This window comes from Eschrichtius robustus, chromosome 1 (assembly GCF_028021215.1).
Source record: "Eschrichtius robustus isolate mEscRob2 chromosome 1, mEscRob2.pri, whole genome shotgun sequence".
Taxonomy (NCBI): Eukaryota; Metazoa; Chordata; class Mammalia; order Artiodactyla; family Eschrichtiidae; genus Eschrichtius; species Eschrichtius robustus.
The window spans coordinates 74864321-74891933 of record NC_090824.1 but is presented as its reverse complement, the minus strand read 5'-3'; the positions used below and the strand labels follow the sequence as shown (position 1 = coordinate 74891933).

General features: G+C 42.6%; 1 protein-coding gene and 1 non-coding gene across 2 annotated transcripts; both read right to left on the bottom strand.

Annotated features, from left to right (window-relative positions):
• Nucleotides 1-37: 37 nt before the first annotated feature.
• Nucleotides 38-19939, bottom strand: DAD1 (defender against cell death 1). The gene is made up of 3 exons (XM_068534854.1): nt 19652-19939; nt 10542-10716; nt 38-279 (listed from the first exon to the last, which is right to left on the bottom strand). Exons 1-2 carry the CDS (start codon nt 19860-19862, stop codon nt 10586-10588), a joined length of 342 nt encoding a protein of 113 aa, XP_068390955.1. The 5' UTR covers nt 19863-19939; the 3' UTR covers nt 38-279; nt 10542-10585.
• Nucleotides 19940-24946: 5007 nt separating this feature from the next.
• LOC137751540 (U2 spliceosomal RNA) lies at nt 24947-25138 on the bottom strand. Its single transcript, XR_011070833.1, has one exon. It is a non-coding gene; the product is annotated as a U2 spliceosomal RNA (small nuclear RNA).
• Between the last annotated feature and the right edge of the window lie 2475 nt (nt 25139-27613).

Below are 27613 nucleotides of genomic sequence, written 5' to 3'. Positions count from 1 at the left end.
AAAGAATAAAAACAAAAAACAGAGCCAGAGGCAGAGGAAGGAGTGGCATGGAGCTTTTTAATTTGGAAGGCAAAAAGGTTACACTTCATGGAAGGCAGAGGCTGTGCTAATAAATGCTCATTACAAAGTTGTTCTGACACGGAAGCCTGGGAACTCTCTGGGCTCTCCAACCGCAACCCAAATCAGTCGGTAGTAAGCATAAATCTGAAGAAAATCCGTGTGTCCAACAAACTGCCATCTCAAGAGCTCTTCTTATCCAGGGGAAATCAAAAAGTGAACCTTTAAGAAAGAAGCAGAAAGGTAAGAAGAGATACTCAAGGTTTCTAAAAATGTTTTGTGATATGCTACAGAGAGGGTCTCGAATTCTTCGATCTAAATTCTAAACCCGTAAAGACAAAGGCAGTTATGGGGTTCCCAAATTCTGGACAGCATTTAAGCCAGGTTAGAACAACCAGAATAAAGCAAATTTTTGCACTGAACATTTTATAGAGGTATCCATAAAAATTAATGCTCAAATCTGAATTCCAAGCACACGAAGGCATAACTCACTCGGAACTGTAGCCGTGGGTTCTAACGCCAACTCTGCAATTAATTAGCTGCACGACTTTACGTAAGTCACTCTGACCTCTCTGATCCACAAACCCTCTTTGTGGTGAGAGGATTGCAACTTAGCCTAAAGAGCTTTTCCGGATTTAGAAAGCTTACAAAGCACTAACTTCCAGTTTGGGGGGTGGGGTAGGGGGAGTGGAAGAAGGAAGAATTCGAAAGAAAGTAGAGAAAGATTCCCAATCTCAGATTTAACGAAGGACCAAAACAGAAGAAATCATTTTGTTTTCACTTAACAGTAAGATTATTTTTGGCAAGAAGGAGGTGAAGAGTAACCCCAAGAGAAGAGGCCACACAGCTGCCAGTCAGATGGGACTGACTGTAAGCTGTGAGGTGGAGCCCAGCCCTGCCCCGTAAACACAGACTTCCCTTCTCACACCTCTAGGAGGGCTGCCCACCTGCTGTGCTCCAACACGGTGTGGCCAGAAGGTGACCCCTTGGCCCTACAGGCCCCAATGGGCCCCAACCACAAGCAGCCCATTTTCCTGCAGTGTGCCATAAAAATATTGTCATCTTCTATGTGCGAAGATGAGAAAGGTTGGGAAACACTATGTTTCAGAAGAGCTGGGTTACACCAGTAGGTGAAAGGGCACCACTTTATTTTGTGCATTGGTTCAGGTGACCTGGAGATTCTAGCATCAGAGTTTAGAGGAAAGATCTTAGACTTCTAGCCAGATTGCTTTTATTCCACTAACAATGAAAGAGAAATGCTACATAATTGCAGAACATTCCTGCATCAGTGGAATTATGAGAAATATGTAAAACAAAGAGCAAAAACAGGGAGCAAAAGTGATCACAGTGCCAAATAAGAACAAACAGACCTATTAAAACTAACCCATTCACTCCATCAAATGTCTTAAAGCAAACTCTCTGACAACAGACTATGAACTAATACGACACATCAGTTCTAACCGCCAAAGTGAGAGAGGAATAGAGCACAGGGCCACTTCAGTGAAGAGCCTGACACAATGAGAATTATAAAAGAAATCCTCGTTCAGTACAAAAGTCAAGTTTTGAGATCCTACGACAATAAAACATCTTAATTTAAGACACTGGGATTGGTCCAACTAAAAGGCAAAAAATGACTCATGAGAGTAAATCTCTTTGACAATGGTTTTCAGAAAATCCCTATTTACATAGATCTGCTCCTTTCTTTTAAGGCAAAAATATATCTACCAGACAGTACTCTAAAAGCAGCGGTTCTAGGAGTCTTTGAAATATTAGCTCAACAAAATTGGACTATTCACCAGCTCAGAAGAATGATTTCAACTGTTAACCAGGGGATAAAGGTTTCAAGAAACTGACAAATAAAATTTCCTCCCGATATCAAGACATGCAAAGTGGAAGACACCTACGGAGAAGAGTTAGCATGATTTCTTCAGTCTATTCACCAAGCAGGAAAGACAGCACCATTCGATCAGCCTGTTCTCATCATCTTAAGAGAAAGCAAGGCACAACACAAAGAACTGTTAAAAAGAATTACTCTCTGCAGAGACACAAAAGATGATGCCAGACAGGGTCATTTCTGTTTGGAATCTGCTTTCCCAGCACCATCTCTATTCAGACACCAGCACTGAGCAGATATGCTCAAATACTGATTTTCCTTCAAATCCATCTCATCCTAGATCCTGGTCACTCAATTAAAACTGAAATTAGAGAAAATGTGAATCAAAGACCATTCTGCAGAAACTCTAGGTTCAGAGCTCAATGTGAATCACTACAATTTCAGAAGGCATGGATCTGAAAATGAAAGGAGCTGTAGAGATCAGCTCGTCCAATCCTCTCAATCTTACAGATGGGGAAACCATCACCTGAGAGTTTGACAGATTTGTCCAGAGCTGTGCTGTCCAACACCACAGCCACTAGCCACAGGTGACTATTTAAGCTGAGTTAAAATTAAATAAAATGAAAAATTCAGTGCCTCACTTAGCCACATTTCAAATGTTCAATAACTACATGTGGCTAGTAGCTACCATATTTGGCAGCGCAGACTTAGATTTGCACAATGCAAAGTTCTACTGTACAGCGCCGGCCCAGGGTCACCCTCTCTGGATAAAGTCAGGTCTCCTGATCTGCATTCTCCTCCACTTCTTCCAGATCATACTAAAGATGACCAACTTTGCAGAAACATTTTAGATAGCCTGTCTTCATCCTTTCTTATCAACCTCTCCTAAGTTTTTCCCATTTAAAAAAGAGAAGCGGGCTTCCCTGGTGGCGCAGTGGTTGAGAATCTGCCTGCCAATGCAGGGGACACGGGTTCGAGCCCTGGTCTGGGAAGATCCCACATGCCGCGGAGCAACTGGGCCCATGAGCCACAACTACTGAGCCTGCGCGTCTGGAGCCTGTGCTCCGCAACAAGAGAGGCCGCGATAGTGAGAGGCCCGCGCACCGTGATGAAGAGTGGCCCCCGCTTGCCACAACTAGAGAAAGCCCTCGCACAGAAACGAAGACCCAACACAGCCATAAATGAATAAAATTTAAAAAAAAAAAAAAAAAAGAACCGTGTGCTCTGACATATCTCAAAATGGTTCCTTTAAAAAAAAAAAAAAAAAGAGAAGCAAGCTTAATAATGTTAATGGAAACCTTCTAACAAAATGTGTATATTCATCATCCAAAAGTCTTTGAACATAATAGAGAGGAAAGAATATAAAAGTGTGAAGTCAAAGTATCTGTTATCGAGTTCCCACTCAGTCACTTATTAGTTCCAGGCCCTGGACAAGTCAACTTAAATTTCACCAAGGTTTAATTACCTCATGTACAGAACGGGAACACTGCTATTTGTCCACCTCCATCACAGGGTGGGCCGTGAGGATGATGTGGGTTGATGTGTGTAAAAGTGTATGTGGGGACTTCCCTGGTGGCACAGTGGTTAAGAATCCGCCTGCCAATGCAGGGGACACGGGTTCAAGCCCTGGTCCGGGAAGATCCCACATGCCGCCGAGCAACTAAGCACGTGCGCCACAACTACCGAGCCTGCGCTCTACAGCCCGTGAGCCACAACTACTGGAGGCCACGCACCGCAACAAAGAGTAGCCCCCGCTCGCCACAACTAGAGAAAGCGCGTGCACAGCAACGAAAACCCAACGCAGCCAAAAGTAAATAAATAAATAAATAAATTTTTTTTTTTTTTAAAGTGCATGTGGAGTGTGAGTCCTGCAAGCCTGGTTATGTGACAGTTGTAAAACATTTGATAAATGTTGTCTAATTTTGTAAAAGGCCTTATACAAACACCATGCATTTTGTTATAGACAATCGCACTTTTGATGGATGATGAAAACCTGGTAATATGGATAAAAAGCAACAACTGAAGGTAAAAAGCAAGAAGAAAAATAAAAAGCAAAGCTCAACTGAGGATCCACACAAACAGCATGATCCTCCTCAAACACAATGGGACTGTCGTGAATACTATGAATCAGAGGCTGTAACAGCTGCAAGAGACCCTGATGCCCATCCTGGCCAATCCCCTCCCTGTGCACATAGGGAACTGAGGGCTCAACGACAAGCTTATTTCTCCATTCAACTAGTTAACAACACAGCAAAGTCTACAACGCAGGTCTTCCGACTTCTAGCCTCACGCTCGTGCCCCACTCCACCGTCCCTCGTGTGAATTGTTCCCTTGGCATCTTTCTTCCCCAGCACTTTCCTCATGTCTTCGCATCCGCATCACCAATGATACAGCTATTTTACACAGCATTTTGTTGCAGCTGAAAATGATTTACTCATTCATACACTCATTCAACAAACATGCATTGTGACCGTTAGCCCTGTGCTAAGCTCTGAGGTCCACACCCTGTGGGAATTTAACAGTCCAGTGGGAGAGACAGGAAAATGAATGGTTTCATAACCATGTGGTAAGTGCAGCGTTAGGGGCATGCACAGTGGACCGTGAGGGCCCCAAGAAGAGGGTCTTATGCAACCTGGGGGCAGGATGACTTGCAGTCGGAATCATCTGCGCTGCAAGGCTAGAGAAACTAAGGCAGGGAATGAACTTCATAAATAGAAATCTATGGGAATTCCCTGGCAGTCCAGTGGTTAGCACTCAGCACTTTCACTGCCGGGGCCCGGGTTCCATCCCTGGTCAGGGAACTAGGAACCCGCAAAAGGCAAAGCTTGGCCAAATTAAAAAAAAAAAAACACACACACACACAAAAAAAAAAAAAAACACACAAACCTACTTGATATTCTCTTTCTTTCTTTGTCTCTCTTTTTTTTTTTTTTTTTTTGGTAGTTTTAAATGAACCAAATACCAAATAGAGCACAATCACCAATTCAAGAATCATCAATTATTTGGGTTTTTTGTAAATAAAGTAAGCAGATTCAAGGTTTTAAGAATAAGTAAAGAATCTCACCCTCCAACCAGGAAAAAAAAGGGGGTTGAGAAAAGATTATGCTAACTCAAAATACTTTCTACAAATTTAGAGTAGTTCCCTTTTTGAGAACTTATCTGGTGGCTAAACCTAATTCAATATAAGGTGAAATGTCACACAGAAAATAAAATGGAAACTAACCCCCCCACCCAAAAAAATTAAAGATGACTGCCAGCAGGAGGTCATGCTGAGAGCAAAAACAGGTCTACAAGAAACCGGAAAGGGAGCTCTCGAACTGACAGATCAGAAAAGGAAATAAAAGGTCAACCTCTGGGTCACCGTGCACTTGGTCTTCCCTAGGTGACAAAGGTTGCATGCCCTTTTGTGCCTGACTGACACCGCCCACCTCTGGCCAGAATGTAAAGCAAGCCCCACCCAACACCTAGGCCCGCTTGGACCTCTACTGCCCTCCTGTGACTGGAAGAAACTAGGTTTTATCACAAAGGTATCTGTGGTTTCTTCCCCCAAACTCAGCTTCTCTTGGGCTTTGTAGTACCTTCTCTCAGCAATGAAATGTACAAGCCACTGGGTGGCAGTAGCGCCTAAGAAATAACATTTAGATCCCCTTCCAGAGGTAACTTTCTAGATTACTACAGTACTTTACTGATGAATTCAAAAAGCCAATGGTGACTGCTTGTTTGTAAATAGTACTGTTTGTCAGTTATGTTCTGCCCAGCCCTGTAGCGCCCTCGCTCCAGCCGGGATTAAACACTACGAATTTTTAAAGACCTGTGGGAGAACAGCCTCCACCATAAAAACAAAGCCACACTAACAAGGTTTCAGCACAACCTGGTGGCAAACAATCGCCCTCAGGCTGAGCATACGTCCAAGCTCAGGTCTGTCCCCTTGTCAAAGCCCTGTTCACTTCTCCCTCTGATCCAGGGCCCAGTCATCAGGAACTTTCCTTCCCAAGCTGTGACCCAATGTAGCTAAGTCCCTCTTTTCTTCATTTCCCTTCAGAACACCTGAGATAGGCTGACATTTTCTGAGAAGAATTTCACAAGGAGACATGGAAAAACAAAACAGGAAATATTTACAGACAGTATGTAAATCTTTAAATATTCAAACCTACTGAACTTCTATATAATGCATTCATTCAAAATAGATTACTGCCACCTAAGTGCCAAACACTGATCATCACTTTAGGTGTGCACGGATTCTCCCAACTCAGAAGCTCACTAGGAGCATTTTTCATTTTTGCATTTTCATTTTTTTTTTTAATAAATTGATTTATTTATTTTCGTTTTGGCTGTGTTAGGTCTTTGCTGTGCACAGGCTTTCTTTAATTGCGGCGAGCGGGGGCTACTCTTCGTTGCAGTGCATGGGCTTCTCGTTGCGGTGGCTTCTCTTGTTGCAGAGCACCAGCTCTAGGCGCAAGGTCTTTAGTAGTTGTGGCACGCAGGCTCTAGAGCGCAGGCTCAGTAGCTGTGGCACACGGGCTTAGTTGCTCCGTGGCATGTGGGATCTTCCCGGACCAGGGCTCGAACCCGTGTCCCCTGCCTTGGCGGGCAGATTCTTAACCACTGCGTCACCGGGGGAGCCCTGCATTTTCTTTTTTTTTTTTTAATTTTATTTTATTGTTTTTACACAGCAGGTTCTTATTAGTTATCTATTTGCATTTTCATTTTTATGATAATCTAAAAAACATTATGAGTCTATTCTTTTCTCTTTTTTTAAATTATTTTATTTATTTATTATTTTTGGCTATGTTGGGTCTTCGTTGCTGCAAACGAGCTTTCTCTAGTTGCGGCGAGCAGCGGGCTACTCTTCGTTGCAGTGCGCGGGCTTCTCATTGTGGTGGCTTCTCTTGTTGTGGAACACGGGCTCTAGGCGGGCGGGCTTCAGTAGTTGTGGTGTACGGGCTTCAGTAATTGTGGCTCGCAGGCCGTAGAATGCAGGCTCAGTAGTTGTGGTGCACGGGCTTAGTTGCTCCGCGGCATGTGGGATCTTCCCGGACCAGGGCTCAAACCAGTGTCCCCTGCATTGGCAGGTGGATTCTTAACCACTGCGCCACCAGGAAAGCCCCTATGACTCTATTCTTGACCACTGGAATAGCCACTTATACCAGTGCTGCCAACTGAACAGCTAACTTTTACCACAGGTTTCTCACACTGCCATCTCTGGACATGTTTTCAGGAGGCCACAAAAGTCTGAAGTTTGGAAAAGTCTGTGTTAACAGATGTAGGTTTTACAATAGTCCTAGCTGAACAAAAGTGCCATGAAGACGGTCAAGTCTTACAGCAGAGGGAAGGAATGGGGACTGGAGGGATTCAAAGGAACTTCAGCTCAATCTACAACGCTTCATCTGTTCAAAACCTGTTCACTCCAGGTGGTGGACACACGGCGGTGTTTGTTATATTCTACTCTGTATTTTTTAAATTGTCATACAAGCAAAGAAAGTAAGTAATAAAGGAAAGGACGGTGATAAAAATAACTGTGGTAACTTTTTTTTTTTTTTTTTTTTGATGTGGACCATTTTTAAAGTCTTTACCGATTTGTTACAATATTGTTTCTGTTTTACGTTTTGGTTCTTTGGCTGCAAGGCATGTAGGATCCTGGCTCCCTGTCCAGGGATCGAACCAGCACCCCCTGCATTGGAAGGCAAAGTCCTAACCACTGGACTGTCAGGGAAGTCCCTGTGGTAACTTTTTAAACACATTTCTTTAACTCTGCAATTGTCAAATACTTTATAATAAGCAACTTTAAGCAAAAACAGATATTAAAAAATTTTTTTGACATCAGACTGGATTACTAGATTTAAAAGATTTCCAGCAAGGTTCTTTGAACCTCAGTTTCGCATCTGTAAGTGGAATTACCAAGCTTGTCCTCATAAGGTTGTTTTGAAAATAAAATAAGACTTAAATCCTGGCCCAGGCGAGCACTCACTATCTGTTAACTTCCTTACTTCTCCTGGAATAAACTTCTTTAACTCAGTGCCATTTTCTTTTGATATGCTTTTTCACAGTAGCTGCTGGTTTTAAATGTCACCCCCAAATTCACACAAGAGCAGTAAGCTATAGATGTTTATTCTTTTTATAACCAACTCTCAACATACTTGTCAAATATGGAGAATATTCAATCTGTTTTGTTCTACCTTCTGAGTTGATATAAATATTGAAAACTCACTCGAAAACCATTTTAAAAGTGTTTTAGCACACTGCACATAGAACTGAGTTAGAAGCACAGAAAAAGGGCAAATAAATGTATATTTGAAAATTGAGGGCAGGACAGTACAGTATATGTCAAACTGTGATCATTTCACAAATGATCTCTGTGAAAAACCCCCTGGGGAGTCCCCCACAGAAGGATTTCACTACAAATATACTCTCTATAGAATGATTTAACACTGTAATCTGGGATTGGAAGATTGTACTATATCTTGGGCCCATAATTCCCAGCTGAACAGGTGGCCCTAGATCATTAATAGGATCTGCAGTACGCAGTTTCTGCTGAGCCTGCTTATTTGTCTCTGTTTTTGTCATGATTTTGAAATACTAGCCTCTCTGCTGCAGAGTCCTCCTCCAATCACGACAGCCCTAGGAAATTATTTTTCATGATTTGGTATCTCCCTGATCCTAGAGAACAAACATCCTTGAACTGTTTGCTCTGTCCCCTTGTTAAAGCATACAACATGACTCATCTAGAAAAAGTAACTAGAAATTTAGAGTAGGGCGATCAGAAGACTTATGACCTTTCCAGCAAGGTTACTATCAGAGCCCAGGGGTTACTCAGGATGTTCGCAGGTCAGTGCTGCTGGGTGAATTTTCTAGCTGTACTCAAGAAGCTGTCATTGGTCAGGCACCCTGTCTGCGGCCTCTGCTCCCAGATGGCACGGCGGCCCCGTTCTCTGGACCGCCACAGCACTTTGTTCAGGTCTTTAGTGCGGCTCTAACTGCTGTGTTTACACGCCCTTCTCCCCTTCTAGACTGTTCACTGCTTGAAGGCAGCCACATTTTACTTTTCTTTGTGTTCCCAGGATCAAGGCATTGACTAGCACATGGGGGAACAACTCAAGTCCTGATTGGGTCTCCAAAAAGTTCAACTGTATTAAGATAGTAGAAGGAAGTGGTTCACAACCTCTTTCACTGATATAAACCACCTCTGTCAACTTACCACTGCCAAAAATGAAACCTTACCTGAACTAACAGTACTGTTTTTGAGACAATATCTATGGAAAGGATTTAGGTAATATATTAAGTAACTGATTGATTCATGCTAGAAACTGAAGTAAAGTCCTTGTCACATTATTGCATTCACTTTGTCCATGGTTGCTCTACCTCTTGTGTTAGATTTCTGATTAGTACAAAAATGATAGCTTTCCAAGTTGTGATAGAAAGAGGTTGGTCCTGGGATATCCTTCCCCCAAAGAGGGTAAGTTTCCTAAGGTTCTCGTTTCTCTACCCCAGTAATAGCAACATTTAATTTTGTAGGAGAAAGGCAAAGAATAGAGCGCATTCATTCATCAGTGAGCAACACGGGATACTGAAACAGCACTAGGCCAAGAGCACCATTGGACTAAGGCGCTACGCTGCTTCCACTTAGCTATGTGGCCAGGGAAGGCCAGTGGATTGTTCTGGACCTCTGTTTTCTCATATATAAAATAAGTTTTAAGATAGAGTCAAGGGACTTCCCTGGCGGTCCAGTGGGTAAGACTCCGCACTTCCAAGGCAGGGGACATGGGTTCCATCCTTGGTCAGGGAACTAGGATCCCGCATGCCGTGCAGAGTGGCCAAAAAAAAAAAAAAAAAAAAATATATATATATATATATATATATATATACACACACATACACAGAGAGAGAGAGAGAGTCAAGTACTTCTCAGAGCTTTTAGGATTCTGCTTAGGAGGGAAGGATGGAGGGGAGAGCATACCACACATGGAGAGCCCAAGCAAAGAGGGCTTTTCAACTTCTGTCAATCAGAACAACTCGGCTCCACTGCTGAGATTCTATATGAGTTTACTTAAAAAAAAGAGCTCTATTGCTAAAAAAAGAAAACTGGCAAATGACCAAATGGCATCTCATCCTATATGTTAAAGTGTTCTCCCAAGCTAATCCAATTTTCCCATTAATTTTTAATTTAGCACATATATAAGCAAGCAGCCACCGTCATTCATTCGGCATATGCTGGATGTCTATCAGGTGTAAGCACTATACTAGGTACTATGGGGACAACGGCCTGGCATTTGAAGTCATCTGAGATCAAAATCAGAAAAAAAATTATAGAGCAAATCTAAAAGCAAAACTTACAATTTATGTCTCTTCCAAGATCTCAGAGTTATTTTCATGGAGTTATTGGTGCAGAAATTGATATATTAGCTACAAGCAAACTCTCATTTTCTGTTACCTTAATGATTTGCAGAACAGTGAGAAGAGAAGGCAACGACCAAGAGCAGCAGCACTGATGAATCATGATGATATTAACACATACTCTGCAGACCAATATGGAAAATTCCGCAAACGTCTTATCAACAATATGGGAACTCTGACAACCATGATCAAAACCAGCCCCTCCGATTTCTGTTTCTAAAACCAACACTATGTGACAAGCACTAAGATCATCACTTACATTCTTCTAGTCTCCTACGCCTCAATTAAGTAAATGGGAATGATTCAGCCAACGAAGTTCATGACAACAAGGTGCAGGATGGTGCTGGCAAAGAGAAAATCAGCAAAGGCTCGCTCCGGGGAGATGCCTTGGAAATCCGCTTTGTTTTGTGGGTTGATCTGTATTCTCAGACAAACTGTACAAGAAGAAAAACACAAAAGTGATTATCAACGAGTATGAAACAAGTATGACTAATGCACACACACATACCCTCTGATCCAACAATTCTGTTCCAGCAGAAATGACACATAAGTCCATCAAAAGGCACGTACAGGAATGATACCCATGATGGCCCCCAACTGGAAGCAATCTAATGTCCATCAACAGTAAAATGGGGAGAATTCCCTGGCGGTCCAGTGGTTAGGACTCGGCGCTTTCACTGACAGGGGCCCGGGTTCAATCCCTAGTTGGGGAACTGAGATCCCACAAGCCAAAAAAAAAAAAACAAAACAGTAAAATGGGTAAATTACGGCATATGCATACAATAGAATACCATATAGCAATGAAAAAGAACTTCACAACATGGATGAATTCTGCAAATATGATGAGCAACATAATCCAGATGCCAAAAAATACATGCTTTATGATTCTACTTATATAAAGCTTAAAATTGGCCAAAATCAATCTACAGTAATACAAATCAGGACAGTGGTTTTTATCGTGCACAGGAGATGACTTGGAAGGCAGGAGGAGAGGCCTCTAGGGTACTGATAATGTTCTATATCCTAATCTGGTGATGGCTAAAAGGGTGAATTTAAAATTTCATCAAGTTGTACACAAATTTTATGCTGTTAATTGTTTAAGGGAACAATACGACTTCTCAGAGTTAGGCTAGAAACCAAAGGCTTACTTAGAAAAAAAAAATATTGATATAAAACCAAAATATCTTTAGAACTCTCTTATCTCCTGAATTAAGTTTATAATTATACCTAGATCAAGATGTAGTTGAGGCAGTAACAAAGGGGTTAGGCTGAATGACCAAAAGTTATAAAATTGTGAATTATTTCCAACAGAATGTGTACATTAGACAGCAGAGATGCTTATCCATGAGGACCTCACAATAGTAGATAATCCTTGATCTCAAAGTTCTAGCAGCTGCTTGTCTCAAAAAAGGCAAGAGATCTAAGTTACATGACGCTGACAGAGAACTCTCCACTGCCACACCCTGTACCCTTGAAGATTCCAACCTGATACCATAGCCACAGTCACCATTTGACATGAAAAGAAAGCTCTAGGAATACACTTTTCCAAAACATCTTCATACCTGTGACAAATGATTACACTACTTAACCCAAATTTGCTTCAGGCTAGCATCCATTCCATCACTAACCAAGAAAAGGCAACAGACTGAGATCTAACCCAAAGGTCAGAAAACTACCAGACTGGGCTTCTCTGGTGGCACAGTGGTTAAGAATCCACCTGCCAATGCAGGGGACATGGGTTCGAGCCCCGGTCCGGGAAGATCCCACATGCCGCGGAGCAACTAAGCTCGTACACCACAACTACTGAGCCTGTGCTCTAGAGCCCGCGAGCCACAACTACTGAGCCCGCGTGCTACAACTACTGAAGCCCATGCGCCTAGAGCCCGTGCTGTGCAACAAGAGAAGCCACTGCAACGAGAAGCCCGCGCACCACAATGAAGAGTAGCCCCCGCTCACCACAACTAGAGAAAGCCTGCATGCAACAACGAAAAACCAATGCTGCCAAAAATAAATAAATAAAAAATAAACAAATTTTAAAAAAAAAACTACCAGACTACTTCTTCAGAGTCCATCACCATGGCAACAGAGTCTTCATTATGCTTAAACATGCAAACAGTGTGGAAAAACCCCGGATCTTTTCAGTCACCTGAACCCTTCAAAATATGAAGGACGCTGGCTGAAGCAAGGGCGACCAATTAAAATCCCACTGTGGTGAGTATAGCTTGGTTCACCCATTTGGGAGAGCAACTGGCAACATCTATTATATTTTAAATGTCTTTTGAGTAAAGAATTTATCTTAGAGAACAAAGGCATTCTAACAGCATGTTCGTAAAGTTGAAAAAAAAAAGTGAAGACAGTCCAAATGACATCAAGGGGATTACTTAAATAAATTACACTACAGACATGCAATAAAATCCCATGCAATTATTCAAAAGAATGAGATTAATTTGCTATACGTTGACAGTAAAGATGTCTAAGATATATTAAGTGAAAAAAAGCCAAAAATATTACTCCCTTTCAGATTTCTCTTAAGCTGCATATATATATATATATATATATACATACACACACACACACACACACACACACACACACAAATAACTATTTTCGCATTTATTTTAGTTGGAATCTAGGAAAAAATCTGGAGAAAGAGATACCAAACACGATTAACAGCGGCTATTGGGGTAGAAGATGGGAGTAGAGTAGTGCTTCGAGAAATATGAGGGGACAAAAGGAAAGAGAAGCTCCCCATGAAGGTAGAAAAAGAAATGAATTGATGTGTTATTATTATCATAATCATAGTAACCCAAGTTACTTCAATGACAACATAAGAATCAGAATCGCACAGAGATGCAAAGGACCCTGAAGGTCCTGAAGACCAACAGCCCATCTAATGCACAAAATACCCAAGAGGTGGCGGATATGGGCATGCCAGGGGAGGCTGCATGAATCAGCTAGGAATAGTTCCAAAGTATACTCACCATATCCAGAATCTGATAAGTCATCCCCAGGTGCAGAATTACAAACCATCCAGAGACTGTGTTACTGACACAGGCAGCAAATCCCTCAGATGCAGGGATATGCCGCCTCTATCAGTAACACAGGCTCTGGACGGTTTTTAACTCTCAAAAAGGCAAAGAACACCTGTTCAAAAAGCTCCTCCACAAAAGATCCTTCAGTCCTTCCTGAGCACTTCCAAAGACGGAAATGTACCACCTCCTAAGGTAGCTTGCTCCATTTTAGCAGTTCTAATTTATCTCCTTAAATATTCACTTAGTCAGCAAAATATTTACTGAGCATCTACTATGCGCCATGCACTGTCCCAGGTGCTAGGACTATGGCACAGAACAAGACAGACAAGAGTCTGGCTCCCAAGGAACTTACACCCTAATGGAGAGAAACATAATAAATGAGAAAACAACTAAACAAGGAAATATGAGGTAGTGATATGCGCTATGAAGAAAAGCAAGGTAATAAAAGAGTGACTGGGAAGCTATTTCTTATTTGGGGGTCACAGAAGGCTTCTCTAAGAAGGTGCTAGTTAAGACCAAAATTTGAAAGACAGGAGCCAACCATGCAAAGATCTAGGGGCAGAGCATTCCAGATGGCAAGAACAATCTTGGTCAGACTGACCAGACTGTAGGGATCAAGGGCAAGAGGGAGACAAGGGCCAAATCAGTGGGGCTTTGTAAGCTTCAGTAAAGAGCCTGGATGTAGTTCTAAGTACAATGGAGCAATATTCCAAAGTTTTGAGCAGATGAGTAAAATAATCTGATCTAAAATTTTTAAGGATGGTAGAACTGCAATGCGGAGAATGGTTTGCAAAGTTCAAGAAGCCAAAGAGTCATGCAGGAGCCAAAGAGCTCAGGTAATGGTAGTCAAAAGGGACAGAAGTCAAGAGATACAGGCTGTATTTTGGAGAAGACAGGGCTTGCTGATGTAATGGATGTGGGAGATAAGCGAAATCAAGGAATCAAGAAAACCTTCTAGGGAATTCCCTGGCAGTCCAGTGGTTAGGACTCTGAGCTTTCACTGCCGAGGGCCCGGGTTCAATTCAATCCCTGGTCGGGGAACTAGGATCCCACGGGCCGAGCAGCCAAAAAAAAAAAAAAAAAAAACCTTCTAAATTTGTGGCTTCAACAACATAACCAAAGCTGACACCATGTACTGACCAGCGAAGAGGCAGATGGCTAGGCCGGAAGGTTCAATCTGGAGTTGTGTGTTAGACATCAAGTGAAGATGTCAAGTAGGCAACTGGACTTACTAATTTGGAATTCAGGGAACAGGTCAAAACTGAAAATATAAATGTGGTAGTTGTAGTTATATAGACATTATTTAAATTCACCTATGGGAAAGAAATACAGAGAAGAGGTCTAGAACAATGCCCTCAGACCAAGAAGCACCTAGCACAAACAGTAGGAAGGAAAAACCAGTGAGGTGAGAAGGAACAAGCAGGAGAGTGTAGTGCTGCAAAAGCTTTGAGCAGAAGGTACTTCACTCACTCAGAAGGAAGCAGCCAACTATGTTAAGTGCTAAATGTTGCTGAGCATTCAGGCAAGGTGAGGTACATGGCCATTAGATCTGGCAAGATGGCAAGAGCAGTTTCACTGTAGTGGTGGGGACAGACCAACCACCAAGAGTAGGTTAAGGAATGAATGGACGGTGAGAAAGCAGACACAGCAACTAGACAACTATCCTTTCAAGGAACTCTGTGATGATGGAGCAGAAAGACATGTAATAGTAGCTGAAGGGGTATCTGAAGTCAAATTAATTTTTTTCATTGGACGCTATTAGAGCATGTACGTATGATGGGAATGATCCAGTAGAGAGAAATGAATGATGCAGAATGGAGGGATGATTACAGAAGCTGAGTCCCTGAGTGAGCAAGAGAAGACTGGATCCTCTGCACAAGTGAAGAAGCTGACCTCTGATAGGAAAGGGATATATCATCCACCTTACAGGAAATAAGTCAAAGAGTAGGGGGTCCATGTGTAGGTGGGCTGCTATGATTCCTTGGTAGAAACATGAAAGGATTTCTTTTTTAGCAAAAAAAAATAAAGCAAGGTCATCAACTGAGAATAAAGGAAAAGAGAAAATATAGATGAAAGTGAAGAGAGAAAATATGAAGCATATTTTGGAAAAGCAAACATATCAGGGAAGTATTATAGGACCACTGGGCAGGGTTGAGTGCCTACTTGTGTTCCTATTCTCACCAATACTTCTCCATCACAGCACTATATCCAGGTTTGTCTGCATCTCCCACTAGATTATAAACTCTGTGGGAGTAGAGATCATGTCTGTGTGTTCCACAGTTAAATCCTCAGTACCCTGGCAGGGAACCTGGCACATAATTGCTCAATATTCCTTAACTTATTATAGGCATGCTCACAATTTAACATACAGTGCTAAGCACTGAGGATGCAGAGATGAAAAGAGCACTGCACCACTACAGTGTAGTGGAACAGGAATACAGGAGAAAGACCTAAATCTGAAGAGCCAGGGAAGGGTTCAAACGGAAGCAGCACTTGAGCTGAGATGGCTGAGAAGTAAAGGCATTTTCTGGGCAGTCAAACAAAGGTAAAATAGCTTAAGACATCTCGGCATGTTCAGGGAATAACAAGTAACCCAATAATGCTGGAATATAAAGTACAGAGGAGGCGGAGACGAGATGAAGCTGGAGATGTGGCCGGGACCAGATTATCAAAGACCCTCTATGCCATTAAAATTTTTTAAAATTTCTCTTTGGGTACAGACAACTTTTATGTGGGGAGTAGCCCAATCAGAGTTGCAAGTCAAATCAAGCCTGCAAACATAGTGGAAGATGGAGTGGAGGGAGAGAGATGAGAGCATGGGAGATCAATAAGGAAGATTACAGGAGTCCAGATAAGAGGTATTTGAGAGCCTGAGTGACAGAGAATGAAGAGGTAGCAATGGATACGAAAGAGGTTTAGGAACAGGACTGTCAGGGATAAGGCTGGCAAACTTCCAATCTCCTGGACAACAGTTATGGGCCCAGAAATCTAATAGATAATTTCCAAAGAAATGCTGGACCCCAGTCCACACAGCCCAAGATCTCCCGTGAGATAGAAAACACTCTGAATTAGGCCTCCTTGCCTTTCAGATTCAAACTGTTTTTGGATCTGTAAACTAGGGGGAACAAAACTACTTTTTTTAATCCGTAAATATTTCACATAGATTAGAAAACAGAGACCAAAGTTGTGAAATGACTTAAAAACGGATTTCAAGATCAAAGATTTATTTTAAGGACAGTCTTATTGTTTTCCACTCATCCCTCCAAAATAGCACTTTAAATGAGCAAAAAGAGGGATTTCAGTTAGGTAAAAAAGGAAACTAGAAGGGCTGCCAACACTGACACGCTACTCTGAAAAAGGGACAGATGTCCTCCTCTAGAGAGATCTAACCACAAGATAAACAGTCAGCTGCTGAGGATGTACGAAATCTGTCTGAAAGAAGAAAAATATTCTACCTCTGAAGTCCTTTTAAAGCCTACTATACTGTAAACTGTTGATCCAAAAAAAAAAAGACTTCTCAATAGCAATTTTCTACCTCTGTCTCCTTGAAACCATGGTTAAGTGTCCCAGTCACGAGGGAATAGAAGAAAACAGACCATTTTCATCAGGCCCAAATAACACCAGGCTTTTTAAAAAATGTGATAGCATCCTATATCAGTTTAAAATGTACTAATCAATTTCCAAAGAACATATGCTACATAACACATTCAGAAGGAATGGAAGAGAACAGACTGCCAAAAAAGAAATTAAGGGAACCAGACTAAAGAACTTTTCCCTCCAATTCATCCTACACATTAACACCAATTTTAAGTCTCTCCTTTACTTAAATCTAAAACTTTTTTTTTAATTTTTTAATCCTTAGATGCATCCCTATTACCTACAGGATAAAACTCCTTGGCCTGGCACTCAAAGCTCTAGCATCCAGCACTACCTAATCCTTCAACGTAATCGCCTACAATTCCCTTTCTCAGCCAAACTGGCCTCCTCCGTTCTCTTCCAATAGGAAACACAACTCGGGGAAGTTAGAAACCTCAGCACTATAAATAAGTACAAGCCTTCCCTTCCCAACAACCAGAACAAAGGATAAACTCCAAGTTTAAAATTTCCCGTTAAAACCAGTATCCAGGGCTTCCCTGGTGGCACAGTGGTTAAGAATCCGCCTGCCAATGCAGGCGACACAGGTTCAAGCCCTGGTCCGGGAAGATCCCACATGCCGCAGAGCAACTAAGCCGGCGCGCCACAACTACTGAGCCCGCGTGCCACAACTACTAAAGCCCACGCACCTAGAGCCCATGCTCCGCAACAAGAGAAGCCACCGCAATGAGAAGCCCACGCACCACAACAAAGACCCAACACAGCCAAAAATTTTTTAAAATAACAGTATCCAGTTGAGGATCTGAGCTAACAAATGGCAGCAGTGGATTTAGTAAGGTCAAGTCTGTCAAAAGAAATGCAAACGATACCCTTCCACAGCAACTCTGAATTGTCTTGAATCCCTTCTTTTCCTGAAGCAACTTTCATTTCCCTGACCCAATTACCAATTATCCAACACCTATGGACATCAGAATCCCCCAAAAGGACCTCACTATTAAAGTGCCCTAAAAAAAAAAAAAAAAAAGTGCCCTTTCACTAGGCATTCTCTTCAATGACAGGCCATCAACTTCTCATTGAGGAGGAGAGTAGGGGGTCTGCCAATTCAACTTTAGCCACAACATTCTCAAAAAAAAAGACCTGGCACTGGAAAAATTATCTGCTCAAAAAATCTTCTGACTTTTATCGCACCAATAATCTGCAACTCTAGTCCACATCCACTCTTCTGCAAACCACTCTTCCACGTAGCCCTGAGAAGTCATTGTTAACCCTAGAAGCTTATGAAGCCAGGGTGACTTCAGCACAGAGAAGGCTTTTTTTTTAATCACCTTTTAGGCCCCGCCCTATTCCTACTCTTTCCAGACCTGGAAAACAAAATCAGACATTCTCAAGATTCCTTCTCCTGGGACCTCCCTGGCAGTCCAGTGGTTAAGATGCCGTGCTTCCAATGCAGGGGCCGCGGGTTCAATCCCTGGTCAGGGAACTAAGATCCCACATGCCATGTGGTGGCCAAAGAAATAAAAAATAAATAAATAAAATAAAAAGATTCCTTCTCCTGTCTGGCTAATAAAATTCTTAGTCATGAACAGTATTTTACAGGAGGAAGGAGGAGTCTAGAGCAAAGAGGGTAGGGTAGTATATCTGATGATGGTAACATATAAACTCCTATAGACCAGAATGCTGCTACAGAGAACCAGGTCTTGGCCATCTAAGCCAAAATTCAAAGATGTACAGGCTAACTCTGCAACTCCAGGCCAGGCTTACTGAACTAGTCCTTAAGTCCTCAGACTTATCTTAACTTGAGAAACAAAGGAGAAGGCAGAGTATCTCTGGCATGAGTCTGAACTAGCAATTTGAATGTGTAATAAGCATTCTATAGGTTTCTAACTTTAAGCTGTAATTAAGACTCCACTGTAAATGAAGTCTCCAGACAATTCTAACGCTGTATTTTGTCTATGCCCCAATTACACTGTAAACTCGTTCAGGACAAGAAACATATACCAGGTGTATCCCCAAAGCTTTTACCATACCTTGCATGAGATTCAAAACACAATTTACAATGTGACTGTTGATGATCACATGTGGAAAAAAAAAAAAAAACATGAATTTTGGCATATTTTCCAAGTCATGCAGCAGGTGATACCATGACTGGAAAAGTTCATGTGGTAGCCACCTATAAACCGTACTGGCCAACACTCCCTGGGCCAAGCCTGGACTCAGTATTCACTGAATCCCTGTTGAGCAAGAAAGGTCACATTTTGGCAAAAATATATGGGGACAGTCAGCTCTCGTTAAATATGGCAGTCTACAAGGTATCAAATTTGCTGGGAATCAGAATAATAAAGCTAAAATAGACCTATGTGAGTGAAAACTGAGTTCAGGATAGTGAAATGACAGCTTCAGAGTTGGGTTTTCCATTTTAAAAGTTTACCAACTTCAAAGTTGTGTTAAAGCTAAGTGAAAGGTGGGAGTTTTCCATGGACCAATATGAAGTGAAGTGGACCACCAGGTTGAACAGCAACATGAAGGTGTTTCCACATTTAATCCCAGCTCCTCGGCGGCTCTTTGGTATTAGGCACGACAACCTGAATGTGCCTCAATTTCCCCATTCACAAAAAGAGGGCAATGCAGGTTCCTCTCTCAGCTTCACGAGGCGGTGGTCTCATATAGAGAGACGAGTACTGTGGGAATAAAAGCACGCATCAAAGTAACACATTATAACTGATATCACTTATAGAATCATTACCCGCTAGGATAAAACTCCCCACACAGGAGATGAAGCCCGAGAGGAAAGAGTTGAAGGGGAAGGTCCCCACGAGGAGACAATAACCGAATTGCAGCGCCCCGGTCAGCAGTATATACAGGAGGTACGCGTCCAACAACTTCAGACGCTGAGGAGTGGAGCTCAAGTACTCTTCTAAGAACCGCGAGATGACCGACAACACCGACGCCGACATGACTACACGCTCGATATTCCGGCCGGCGTACCCCACACTCCTAGCGGACCAGACGACCACACCGGATATAGTGTCGGCGCATGCGCACCGCTAATAACCAGCTCCGCCCTCCCCAATTTGCTACTTTGCGCAGGCGTATAGGCCGGCCAAGGCACGAAACAAGTAATGCGCAGACGCAGAATATATCTACAGAAAGAGAACTACAGCCAGAGAAAGCTACTGCGCCTGCGCAACGGGTCTGTCCGTGATCTGGAGACGTGTATCTTTTTGCGCTATTTCCGCCGTCATGTTGGTGACGCCCACAGTTGCTCCAGCAACAAGATAGTGTGGGAGGAAGAGGGGAAGAGGTGTTTCAGCGGACAGCGTTCTCTTTGGTCCACCAGCGTCCTCAAAGATGAACTATTTGGATCTGCTTTAAGGCAATGTCTGGCTTTTCCCGGTTCAGTACCCGCTTGGTTCTAATTCCGTTGAGGGCGCTAACTGCAGATGCCTGTCCCAGATCATTAGAGCAAGTCAAGTTGCCCCGCAGTGAGAACCACCGCGGCCGGTCACTGAGCAGGCATCAGTTTAGACTTGGTTATTAGAGGAGAGAAGTGCGGAGCGGGGTTGGGGAGCTCGACCTCTACCCGGGCCTGAACTCGATTTGCGATCTGGTCCTTGGAGACGCTTACGAATAAGCGCGGTGGAACCTAAGCCCGCAGGTGTTCATTCATTCAGCAGACATTTATTGGGTGCCTCCTCGGGCCCACGTTTTGCTAAATTGTAGTTCGTTATGCTAGAGTGTAGGTATCCTCAGGGGGATCTGATATAGTCGTAAAAGAGCTGGTGATGGGCAGGGGCGGGGAGAAAGTCCATTAAAGTGCATAGAGTATATGATCAAGTTTAGCAGCCTCCTACTCCCAAGCTGACATCTTGAGCCCTTCGTACTATCCCAGGATGTCAGCGCTAAAAGACCTGCAAGAGCATTGCCTGGTGCCTGGTTCAAGCCCTACCCTCTCCAATTTATTTTGCAGAGGAAACTAAAGGTTTGAGGTTTTGTATTTTAACAAGTGTGATTAACTATTTATACTTAGCGTTTTAACTTTTTTGAAAAATAAGATCCACCTTGGTTTCTGGCTTTTGCTGCCCTTTTAATTTAACATGAATCTGACCTTCCAGACCTAGTTCATCTCACTATCAGCTGCAGGTGGTACATAAACCAGGTACTTTTTCAGCTTATTAATAATTTTGAACTATCCTAGGTACTGAAGCAAAATTCCTAAAACAGCAAGTAAACGACAACCTTCCTTCATTTTCACTTCTTATTTGTGTTTAAACTGGAACCAAATCAGCATCAACAAATGTACTGATTATCAGTCATGAGCAAAACCTTGCTTAGTTCTAGAAAGAAGAGAAATAATCCATGTTCACAGAAAGATTTACAGTCTACTTAAAAAGATATATTCATGTTCACACCCACGGAGATTTGCACTGTTATGAGAACTTAAGTTCAATCTAAGCTCTCTTATGTTGCTGAGGGAAAAAAAAAAAAATGTGGATAACCAGACCAGTTCCTATTTCAATATAATAAGGCAAGAAGCATCAGTTTCTCTGACAACTTGAACCTTTCTCCCTGTCTCATCAGTAAGTAGGAGGGTAGCTTCCTCACCAGTATTCAACTTCAAACTTTAAAGGCTAGGCTGATGCCTTTTAATCATTTAGGAGTGGACTCCTCAGGGGAATCAGCCAGGCTCCTTCCAGTAGTCTCTTCCTTATGTTTTGTCTGCCTTTCATCCATGTCAACTATTATCATAACATCTCCACAGGAACTCCCAAAGGGGGAAAGCAGAAGGATGAAAAATTCACTTACTGAATGCATCCTTTTCTGAGATCTGCAAAGTCACACACGAATATAATGACCTAAATCTTTCTGGACTACTTAGAACAGCAAGAAGAGATGGGCCACCAAGGAGGGTCCTTGGCTTCCTGCAGGAAAGAATTCAAGAGCTAGCTGAAATAGAGTGAAAGCAGATTTATTCAGGAGTTACACGCTCCACAGACAGAAAGTGGGTCATCTCAGGAGACAGGCCCCAGAGTACGAGGTCGTTAGTTTTTATGGGCTGGGTAATTTCATAATCTAACAAGTGGGAGGATTATTCCAACTATTTGGGGGAAGGGGCCGAGATTTCCAGGAGCTGGGCCGCTGCCCACTTTTTGGCCTTTTTTGGCCAGCCTCAGAACTGTCATGGTGCTGGTGGGTGTGTCATTTAGCACGTACATGTATTACCGTGAGCTTATAATGAGGCTCAAAGTCTACTGGAATTCGAATCTCCTCCCATCTTGGGCCTAGTTGATTCTAACCAGTATTTGTCCTATCCTCTACAGCTGTGTCATTCTTTTTTTGGGGGGGGCCAGGCCACATGGCTTGTGGGATCTTAGTTCCCTGACCAGGGATTGAACCCGGGCCCCTTCAGTGAAAGCGTCAAGTCTTAACCACTGGACCACCAGGAAATTCCCCTGTGTGTCATTCTTTTAAAGGTTGTGTCCTGCCCCCGACCCTCCTGTCTCAATTGGGTTCATAAAATTTTCTCCTGAAAATATCTATCTGAAGGCCTGTTCTGCCAGTTTTCCCAAAGCACAGAGTGCCTCATTCCTGACCTCTGCCCTGAACTCCTTTCAGGGTATATCGAAAGTCAGCAACCACAGTGGCTAATGACTCAATCCTTTTAGAGTTGGACGGCGAGAGTGACCTTCTTTAGTTGGCAGGTTGTGGGGATTAAATGAGATAATGTTAACATTAAGCATTTAACATAGCACTTGACGCAGAGTAAATGTTCAGGATATATTTGCTCTTATCAACTATCAATAACCCTGGTAATTAACTATGTCTGCTTCCCTATTTTTCTGAATAATTAGAAGTTGGCAAAGCATAGAGCCCCAATATTTTGGGCATGCAAAATATTGGGTACTGGAGGGACTTCAACCCAGATGGCTCTCAGAGGGCAAATCAAATTTATAAGTTGAAGCTGCAGTCAGAGTAGACCTTAGATGTTTTGTTACTAGAACACTGAGAAGAAAAACTGTTTCCCTCTACTCAGGTTCATTGGCCCTATAATTTAGACTGACAAAAAACAGATTAACAAGAGAAAAACAAACAATTTTCCTAACATATGCATCACACATACACAGGGGAGCACTCAGTTACAAGTAACTCAAAAGGGTGGTTAGAACTTGGGCTTAAATAATGTTAACAAGCAAGATTCAACTCAGTAAAATTTAAAGATTTTATTGGCTTTATTCAACAATTCATGAGTTGGGCAGCATCCAACCAGCACATAGAAAGGCACTCCGAGGAGCTATCTAAAATAAGAGACTTTTTATAGGCAGAAGGGAGAGGGAACAATTAGATTATACTAGACAAAAAAGCAGATTGGTTACGGCAAGGTCACTTTCCTTTAGCGGATGGCAGGGGTCTATTAGGCAGATTACCTAACTAGTACTGATCAGGCAATCCCTGATTGACTGGTTTAAGATTCCATTTCTGGGAGAGCTGAAATTGTAATTAAGTTAGCATAAGTGACTCCATTTTGAGCCTGTTGTCTTGTTTTCAACAATAGCATCTTAACAAAAAGAGCAATACATTTTTAGAGAAGTAACAAGACAGAGAAAAAGAACTTTGAGTTTCTAGGGCAGCAAATTGTGAGAAAGTAAATATATGAAGCATTAATGAAAAATATGGGCTAATTAGTGACGTTTGTTATGTAGATTCCTCTGGTGCCCTCTCTGGGCTGGTAAGGATCTAGAGTTCTGTCCTTCCTGGTAGAGAGAGGAGGGGAGACATCTTTCTGTCCTGCTTTTAGGCAAATAGGAGGAGGGCAGAGAGCTGTCCTTGTATCTGCTTCTTCCCAGTTGCCTTCAGCTCAAAATAATCCTTATGCTAAGGTGGCATATTTTGGGGTGGCATATTCTGCTACCCTTCAACACTCAACATCATAAAACAATGGGAAAGTAGAAGGGCAAGAAGGTCCCCTTATAAACAAAGGCCATGATTTTACAATGTATCTCTCTACAGTAAGAAATGACATTCTTTATCAAAAGAAAGACAACTCCTCCAAAGAAGAGGACTCTTCTAAAGAAAATCTCTGCATGAGAGTCTGTTTTCCAATTCTTTTCCCTTGTATTTTCACTTTCTCCTTCAGATCCCTCCTTTTGCTTCTCTCTGCTATTGCACGCAACAGCTCCATCTTTTAAACTTTGGCCCTAGTGAGGCCAAAACCCCCTTTCCTTGTATGACAGTGTGATATAACCAGAAATATACATTTGTTCTTCATCTCTGTTTCCTGGCACAGAACTCCTTAAACCCTCATTATTTCCTAAGTGGTAAGAGCAATAGGAACATCTTTTGTTCTAATACTTGTTTTTGTCCCCAGTTTCGGAAATAGCTCCAGAGCAATAAAGGTAGAAGGAATGTCTTTTGTTATTCGTAACAAACCCGTTTCAACCACACTGGAGTTTATGTTAATGAAGTGACTTTTGGGAAGTCCCTAAGGATGGGGGCTAGATGCCAGGGGAATGATTGCCACATGATTCCAAGGTTGGAACTTTCAGTTCCTTCTCAAGGTCGAGGAAGGGAGAGGGGCTGGAGATTGAATTCAATCACCAATGGCCAATTATATAATCAATCATGCCTATGTAATGAAGCCTCCATTAAAAAAACGCTAACCAAAAGGGTTCCAAGAACTTATAAGTTGCTGATCACATCCAGATGCTGGGAGGGTCACACATCCCGAGAGGGGATGGAAGCTCTGCCTCTTCCCCAGTACCTCAACCTATGCATCTCTTCTTTAGGGCTGTTTCTTTTCTTCTCTTTTCTTTTCTTTTCTTTTCTGTATTTATTTTTGGCTGCACTGGGTCTTCATTGCTGTGCGCAGGCTTTCTCTAGTTGAGGCGAGCAGGGCTACTCTTCGTTGCGGTGTGCGGGCTTCTCATTGCAGTGACAGCACAGGGATCGAACCTGTGCCCCGTGTATTGGAAGGCGGATTCTTACCCACTGGACCACCAGGGAAGTCTGGTTATTGCTTTTTAAACTTCAGTTATTATCCCCAGAGGAGTGCACCAGTCCTGGAGATACTGCAATACCAGATCAATGCGTGAAGTGGATGGAGCTAGCTCCTACTCCAACTTCCTGCTCCAAAAAATCTGTTTAATATGTTGTTCTCAGACAGAGAACGTATCAGATATTAAACTGATAAGAACAGATACTACACTTGATCTTAGCCAAAAGGCCAAGAAGCGATGGAACTTTAATTTTTATTAATTCAGATCTAAGTAGCCACATGTGACTAGTAGCTGTCGTATTGGAGAGAGCAACTTTAGAGCTATTGTACTCAGTTCCTTTGTTTACTCTAAGGGTCACACCATATTCATAGTTCATTCAAAAGGCGATGACACCCATTTGAAACCAAAGAATGATCTAGCCCTGCCAGGCCTGAACTGTCAGGTCATCAGTTCCACCTACTTCTGGAATATTTAATATGATTTACAGGCACAGGAAGGAGGTGTGGTGCTCCAAGGACAATGGTGCTTCAGGGACAAAGGACGACCCTGCCTGAAAACGTTTCAACGTTACACCCCCTCCCGGACTCTTAATCAATTGCCCTCCCCACCATGTTGCGATGGTTACGAAATTCCTGAGCCCGCCTGTCCCAAATAAGGAAAGGCATCTTCCCTGTCTCACTCCCACCCTATAGAAGGAAGGTATATGTGCCTCAACCATCAGTAAACAAAATTTTCACCTCAGACCATTCTTTTGTTTTCTGGCTATAAAAACTGATCAAGGGGCTTCCCTGGTGGCGCAGTGGTTGAGAATCTGCCTGCCAATCCAGGGGACACGGGTTCGAGCCCTGGTCCGGGAAGATCCCACATGCCACGGAGCAACTAGGCCCGTGAGCCACAATTACTGAGCCTGCGCGTCTGGAGCCTGTGCTCCGCAACAAGAGAGGCCGCGATGGTGAGAGGCCCGCGCACCGCGATGAAGAGTGGCCCCCACTTGCCACAACTAGAGAAAGCCCTCGCACAGAAACGAAGACCCAACACAGCCAAACATAAATAAATAAATAAATAATTTAAAAAATAAAAAAGTAAAAAAAAAACTGATCAATAGCACGTGTTCAGGCTCGACTCTCCCAGACTACTAGGAATTCGGCCCGGTGTTCTGGCAGCAACCCTTCCCTCTAATAAATTCTATCTTCTTTACATTCTACCTTGTGTCTGGAAATTCTTTTCCAACCCGCGTTCAGACCACAACAAGAGGGTTTGTTAAAATTAGTTTCCATCCATAAAGAACATATTAATACTTTAATCACACATAAAATCATATGTAAAATTGTTACCGAGTCCAAGCTCGCTCTGCTTGCTGCACGACAGGCCAATAAATCGGAGAGAGGTGTTGAGGCAAGGGATACAATACGACTTTATTCGGAAAGCCGGCAGACTGAGAAGATGGCAGACTAGTGTGTCCGAAAAACCATCTTATGGGGTTTGGATGCCAGTTCCTTTTATAGAACAGAGAGGGGGAGGAGATGAGGAAGTAAAGAGGCCATACGATTTGCAATGTTCCCTGGAATGGCCAGCCTTGGGGAGAGGTTGTGTTAATTTCTTCTTTCTTGCAGCCATCCACAGGTGGACGGGGTCAGGATGTTTCCCTGAATAAAGGCACTTTGGTTCAGGCAGAGAGGCAGGGTTCCCTGAGGCAGGCCATTGTGTATAGACAGTATCCTTTTAGTGAACAAAAGCAACGGGAATCAAAGGTTAAAGTAAAAGAAACAGATCCAACATGTAGTCAGATTTGGCTCTTCCCTGTTACAAAATCACATATGTTGGAGGTACAAGATACACTTGCACATAGTGTATCTTACCTTGAAGCTAAGGAGAAATAAGAACCTTACGTCTCTCCTCAGAGGCCTGCCTAGAGCAGGCCTGAGAGTCTTCTCCACTCTATAATTCTAACAGACCCAGCCTAATCCTGAGATATCCCAGCTCTGGGGATGAAACCAAGCAGAACCCTGCAGGACCCTTCCTGGTACAAAGGCCCCTCTGTGTCCCCTGTTTCTTATTTGTAGAGAAAGGCTTTGGTCTCCTAGGCCTTCCCTGAGTGCCAAAGAGCAGACTCAAGCAGTTACTAATTAGGGAGGTGAAGGAACACAGAAACAAAGGTAAAGCAGTCAAGAAACAATTGCTCAAGGATAAACCAGCCCAAGTTCTTCCTCAAAGGATATGCATAATGATCTGACGTATATCTTTGAGTTGTTCTGCAGAAACTAACATCCCCACCCAGGTGGAGGATGGTGGCTCTATGCTGAGCACAAGCACATAGACCCCAGACTGGTTGGAACCAGAAGGTTGATGATTAAAATTCCTGAAACACCACCCTGTTGCCTCACCACCAACCAATCAGAAGAAAGTCATGCCCCTTGCAACCCTAACTTCAAATGTTGCATTTAAGAATGTATATATATATATATGTATAACTGAATCACTTTGCTGTACAGCAGAAATTAACACAGCATTGTAAATCAACTATACTTCAATAAAAAACTTTGATTAAAAATTTTTTCATAAATAAATAATTTTTTTAAAAAAAGAAAAAATAATAACCCTCTCCTGGAAGCCATCGGAGATTTCGGGTCTTTTGAGCACAAGCCACCTGTACTCCTGGCTTGGCCCTGCAATAACTACTATACTTTCCTTCACCACAACCCAGTGTCAGTAAA